Raw genomic sequence first — 6917 nt, 5'->3', positions numbered from 1 at the left:
TGTGAAATTGCTTGTCAATATTAATGTCTTAGTGAATCAGGTTCAATCAAATATCTCAATTTTCAGTAAGATTCTATGACTTTTGCATTACGGCAATTATTTTTATCTTGAGCGTTTCTATCATGCACGAAAAAAGTCTTGGTATGTTACTACTTGATAAAAAACTTTGAACAATGCTGCGATATAGATTTTATCATACTCATTGTAATGATAGTTTGCGCCTTTGAATTTTGAACATAGATTATGCTCCCGAATAACCACATATTTGCTTTTGAAAAATTATTTAACTGAATTCGGCCCAGACCTGCAACATGTTATAGCACAGGTAAAATGATATGCATGTATCATTTTTTTTCTTGATGCATATTACTTACATTTTCTGGTTTGTGTATGGTTCGATTGCTACTTATTTGTCAAAATATTTTCCTTTTTTTTTCAATGAGAGTTAACAATGATGAGATATGGGCAAAGAAGAAATTTTGAGATATACATGACTATTCCTTATAGGTGTTAATCCATATACTGTTAAGGGATAGGGAAAGGGATAGAAGTGGAATAAAGGTCGACAAGACAGAAATACATACAATACAATTAGAATTAACTGATTAAATCAAACTCTAAAATGAAAATGAAATTCTACAATCAAGTATTTCGCAGGGAAAGAAAAAAACGACCGGTGATAACACGTTTAAACTTGTTTATGTGAATTGAAATTTTACTGTCTCAAACAGTCTTTATCATCGAAATAGATTTTGAACATGTTCAAGATTTCTTTGCGTTAAGAAAAACCATTTATAACAATTAAAACTGCTTGCAGATTTCATTGCAATTGTTTACGTATTTGATTGCAACTGTTAAAACCTAAAATTACCTAGAATACATTCGCAAATATTCACCCTCAGTCTGATTTATCCCTGACTTTTGCTTGATTGTATTTGCAATAGATCGCATTACAGCGATCCCTATGTGCGCATCTGCAGCACCTCCATGTCACCTCTATCATTGATGGAAAGAGCACAGTGTCCCACAGTGTGAAACACAGTGTGAAGCACAGTGTGAACACATTGTGAACACGGTGTGGTATCTGTTTACACTGTTAAATTCAAGTATTTTAACATCGAGAATACATTGCGAATCATCAATTCACATTGTGAAACAGAACATTAATGTGAACTCTCACCACAGTGTGAAATCATCTTGACACTGTTATTAATTCGAGCGTTTTCACAAAGTCGACTGTGTGAACACGTTGTGAACACACTGTGGGACACTGTGTTACACTGTGGTTCTTTCCAGTAGGGATGTCACCTCAATGACCATGGAGGGGAACCAATGAAATTTTATAACTGTAGGTAAGGAATCACTATAACGTGTTTAAGGGAGCGAAAATGTGCAGCACTTAACATGCGTGCATGTTTGTAGGTGAATTCCAGCTTTTAGTGTGCATTTTTTGACTGCATTTACCAGTGTACCTGTTCTTATACCTACAGATCATGCAACAAACGTTCCGCCAACCCAGTCCTTTGAAGGTACGCTCTTGATCTACCACATGTACTGACATTATCAAGAACATCACAGCATTAAATTGGTTCAGTATGAATCGTTAACCAGCAAACAGTGCGATTAAACACAAATTTACCTAGATAGTATTTCTGGATTTTATCCTGCAACTTTGGAGCAGAGGGATTGTGGAGCGAATTTGAGTATTATATCATTCTATCACTTTTGACAATCACCGAAAAATTTACATATTCTATTAAATCAAACACTAAAGGAAATGAGGAGATGAAAAATAGTCATGAATGTTAGTTTTTCTTCTTCCTTTTTAAGGAAGAGTATGTATCTATCTACCTTGATATTAAGGAGCAGATCTGACAGAAAAAGTGGTAAATGAGATTTGGGACGTTCTGATATTTCATGAGCTTAAACCGAAGCCTTTGCACACATGACCCCAAAACCCTTGCCCGGAAAACAGACAGCCAGACGCAGATGGATATTAAAGGGAAAGAAAGAATAGTAACAATAAGGGCGAGATATGTCGCAGTTTGCGTTGTGGGCAGTATATAGAGTTCATTCAAACAGTTCGTTTTCATTGAAGTCAACAAAAGGGGAAAAGACGCTCCAGGAACAATTTATATACTGCTTATGGTGCCTCTTGGCACTTGACGTTTGATATTGCAGTAAAATAGCTTCCAGTAGTACATACATCCGAGTATGGAGTATCGTAGCCTTTTGTCAATCTTCGTGTCTCAGGTTTGTATTTCACACTGCGCGACTTATTCGAGACTAGGTTGACGGAGAAGGGCGGGACAAGTGGTGAAACCTCACTTGACTGAAGTCTCGGCACTCTCTCGCGTGTTCTCCAATTATCTCGTTGTAAGTTTCGAATGCGATTTGGAGTAGAAATAACTTAGCCACACGGTCTTTATCAAAGGCTACAGGAACCCTTGCTTAATGAAATACAAGAAGGACGCATACATTATTCGTTTTGTCGTCAGATTCAAAAGTTATATGCTCCGGCTCATCAATGACGGTTCTTATCGACAAAAGCCTTCTCTTGGATGGCAGTGTAAACAACGTTCATTTTGAGGATGACACTTGCAATGGCTTCGATCATGACGCTCAAACTGTGGCGCTCTACACAAGCTATGACACGTGTGGAACTAAAATGACGGTAAGTTTTATCAATAGGTCATTTGCCGGTTAATGGCACCTCACAAATCAACCTTGATTTGTCATTCCTCGAAGGGTTACAGTAACGACTCTTGGCACCTTCTGTGCAAATATCGTGTTTACAGAGATATATTCTTACCCTTCTCATAGAGTAGTTTATTTACATACACGATATTTTTTTGCAGAGACGAAGTCGAGGATGGCTGCCTGCAACATAAGTTGAAATACTTCGGATTGATCAATCAGTATTTTTCTCCCACACCAGCAATCGTCTATTATAAGCATGTCAATAATCAGATAGCTACAGAGTAAATGGGGCATAATACAGTAATATGATATCCGCTTCGTGCTCTACCAGTTTCCGGAAAACAGAGTGGTATTATTGAGAACTACTGAATCTAGCGCAGTGCATCCTACCCCTATTCCCCAATACCTCAATGAACCTCGGTTATCGGTAAAAAAAAAAAATGAATGAATAGATGAACTGGGCACACAAGAAATATATCGTCAGTTTAGTAGTGTTCCCTTCTGAATTCTGAATATAGGTGACGGACGATAAAATCATCTACTCAAACCTCGTGACGTACTACTCAGCTCAGGAGATCAATGGGACAGTTATCACGCGCGATAAAAACCTACAGATATCGGTGCGATGCGAGCTAAATCGACGCCGACTTCTCGAGAAAAGTTACCTCCCACTTATAGGCCTCATTACATATACAGAAGCAGGTTTGGGGAACTTTTCTCTCAGCCTCGATCGCTATAGGGACGATTCCTTCGACGCGCCCATTACCGACTACCAGTCCGAAGTCAGACTCGGAGACCCACTATACTTCGCTGTCGACCTGTTGTCCGTCGGAGGGCTAACCGTGTTTATTGAGAACTGCTGGGCCACTCCAACCCCGTACCCCAACGACAATAAACGCTATGTCTTTCTGACAGATGGGTGAGTTATTCGTTTCTCATTCGCTTTGAAAGACACATTAAAATCAGTCATGTTACAGCATAATTTCTTTACAGCAGCAGTCCAACTTTTGACGTAATGGTCGTTCAATCGGCAGTGCAAACTGCAATGCGGCTAGGTCCTTGATGACAAGTAAATGAATTCAGTTGAAAAAAAAAAGCAACAAATTTATTGGATATCGCCGTCCAAAGGATTATTCACGACACTGTCGATAGGAAAGTCTGTACGGGAACCTGGTGGCCTGCGTATTAAATCAATGGGCATTTCAGAATTCAGTATTGAACGGTGTATTTAATGACCAGTGATGGTTCTGGGACACCACAGCAAATTAATTATAATCGACAAAATTCCCATTTTAATTACTTGGTTGAAAGTTAAATATTAAACTAACAGGATGTATTTTGACTACAAAGTAAGGTAACAAAACATGAATTAAAGCACAAAGACCCGAATTCACAAAGGTGGTACAATTGAAACCATGGTTTAAACCATGGACAAAGACCGTATTTTTTTTATGGGTGCCAAGTGTCGCATGGTCTATTTCGTTACGAAATTAGTCATTTCGTCGATTTCGTCGACGAAATGTTCATCGACGAAATGTTCATTTCTTTACGAAATGTTGACACTGTTGACGAAATTATTTCGTTAATGAAAGGGTCATTTCGTCGACAAAATGACTGATCTCGTAACGAAAAGGCCATGCCACACTTGGCGCCCCATAAAAAATTACGGTCTTTGTCCATGGTTTAAATAATGGTTTCAATTGTACCACCTTCGTGAATTCGGGCCTATAAGTGTCATCCCCGTTAAAGTGTGCCCAAGAGGTGGACTTAGTGCTCCATTACCCAGTGATACGTTATTCCCCTTGCCGTGTGTAATAAATTTGTACATCACTATGAGCATAATAACTTGAAGGAAAGCCATAGAAAAAAATCGTTATTAATGCTATTTTTGTACAAATAACTTTGTCCTTGCCATTACCAAAAATGTAATGATTATCGTAATGTGAATATGTGCCGAGTGAATATGATGAAGATGATGAGCGTCATTATGATCACTGTAAGTATTACCTTGTTTCTTTCTCTTGTCGTTCATGGGTCCCAGATGTGAGGAGGATCCGACACTGCAGATTATATCATATCACAGGGATCCGTCATTCCAGCCGTTCATCATAGATGCATTTACGTTCATCGAGGAGAACCCTGAGGTCAGTATAAAAATGGTGTCCGCCTTTGAGTTAGTCATCGATTAATCTTTAATTCTATTCATTTATCTTTCTATTTCTTTTTTTTTTTAGGGGGCGTGATAGTCCGGTGGAACCTTCCAAGAAGCATTACCAGTAAATCGTTTACAGTTCTCGTCTGTCAAACACTCATAAACCACATTAATTAAACCACATTGCACATATGTGTATTCATACATTTGAAATGCATGTTTTCATGCTGAAATAATAAGTTCATTGAAGAGGAACCACAACCGTGCTGAAATGCCAAATAGAAATTGTCTACTTTCACTGTCTCACCAATAACACTGATATAGATAAGGTAATTATTGTGATTATATTGTAATTCGTAACGATGGTAGTACCTCTATGTGATGAGGTATCCTGCATGCAGACTCTTGAATGTTGTCTGGTTGTAGTGCGAGAAATCAGTCAGTCATCCATGATAAAAACAGCCTTGTTCCTGTTTTCTTACAAACTTTCATTTTATGTCCATTTGTGTTGCGAAGGTGTTCATTCATTGTGAGGTGCTCGTGTGCGACAGCGATGATCCAACCTCGCGATGCGTTCAGGGATGTCAGTCACGAGTTCGTCGCAACGGTCATGAGAAGCCCCGTGGTTCAAGATCCGCTCCGCATCTCATCTCGAACGGACCCCTCTCCCTCCTGAGGGACGACACCATTCATATGGACGATCAACCTGCAGGTAAATTCTAGTTCTAGCTTTCCACCTCGGTTGATGCTTTTGCAGTCCTGAAACTAATTGTCATTCTATGTGCTGTTTGGTTTCAGTTGCTTATAAACGAGGGGGGGGGGGGCACTGTGGCATAGTGGATAAGACTCCCAACTCCCAATGGGAGGACCTGAGTTCTATTCTCGCCCAGTGCTTGCGACCTTGGATAAAATGTTTTACCCACCATGTCCCTCTCGACCCAGGTGTGTAGATGGTGTGGGTACCTGCCAACGCTAAGATAATAATAATGGCAGAGACCAGGTCCTCTGGTAGATAAGTGGCAACACTGAAGAGGCTGCTGTGGATAAATAGGACCTTATTATCATCATTACTATTATAAACAGAATAAATTCATAAACACAAAATCAATCGAGGGTTTCATTTTAGTCTTTCGAATGGTCTGTTGCGAGAAAATGAGTTGAACGGTTACCGCAGTTACACTAACAGTAAACATTTTTCATAATGATATCATGCCATTCAATGTATTGCAAAATCGTCATTTCTGATTTCATTACGCCTTTCATTTGAGGAATAAGTGTATGGTAGTGCACGTTTGTTAAATGTAAAAGAACGAAACTCAAAGCTTTACTGGCTTTTAGTGAAAGCGAGGATTCGACTATGGTGATTTTTCCACAAAACAATAACAAACAAACTTCACCTCTTTTTCCCCTCCCTCGGTTTCTTCGCCATTTCTCCGTAGGAGCTCAATTCAGTTATCTCATGATTGGCGCCGTTGTGGGAGCTTCAGTTGCTGTAGGGTGCATGATGGTCGTCATGGTTACCGTGTTCCTCTTTGTAAAGTCCTACCGAGGCCCTGCTCGAGGCGGCTATCAGCGCCTACGTGTGGATGCGAACGACAACGAATGAAGTTCTCCCCTGTTTCCTGCTCCCAATGCAGAAAACGTATTATCAAAGATTTCCCCGAATTTTTAGTGTAAACTTTAACTTCATTTTCTTCTTTTACACAGAGAGCACTAAGTAAAATGTTCAGGTTTCAATGGTACACGTTGTTATTTTGACAACAAAAATGACATTGGTGTTGATCTAGATTTCAGCTAATTTGTCCTAATTGTGTAACGAAATGTCAATAATTACTAAATGTAACACCATAATGTAAAATGATACAATGGGAAAGGTGGATTGGCCCACTGAAAGACAATGTCTTGTTGAAGACACAGTTGAACATTATGGTAGCTCAGTTGCTGAGGAACTGCTGGTTGATTAAGCTGTATGGTGATATTCAAAAGCATAACCAGCCTTAACATAATCACACATATGAGAATTATGCTGCTATAATCTCAAGAGATCTTTAAACAAAGTGTTACG

The 6917-nt window shown here is 39.2% G+C and overlaps 1 protein-coding gene across 1 annotated transcript; it reads left to right on the top strand.

Moving 5' to 3' along the window:
• The first annotated feature begins 2527 nt into the window (after positions 1 to 2527).
• LOC139724127 (oncoprotein-induced transcript 3 protein-like) lies at positions 2528 to 6458 on the top strand. Its single transcript, XM_071635329.1, has 5 exons — positions 2528 to 2674; positions 3219 to 3619; positions 4742 to 4844; positions 5369 to 5564; positions 6292 to 6458. The coding sequence occupies exons 1-5, from the start codon at positions 2528 to 2530 to the stop codon at positions 6456 to 6458; spliced, it is 1014 nt and encodes a 337-aa protein (XP_071491430.1).
• Positions 6459 to 6917: the final 459 nt, after the last annotated feature.

The sequence above is a fragment of the Diadema antillarum genome, unplaced genomic scaffold, assembly GCF_040938485.1.
Source record: "Diadema antillarum isolate AM-2024a unplaced genomic scaffold, OU_Dant_1.0 scf00000207, whole genome shotgun sequence".
Classification (NCBI taxonomy): domain Eukaryota; kingdom Metazoa; phylum Echinodermata; class Echinoidea; order Diadematoida; family Diadematidae; genus Diadema; species Diadema antillarum.
The sequence above is the reverse complement of the archived record's forward strand: the minus strand, read 5'-3'. Positions and strand labels throughout refer to the sequence as shown.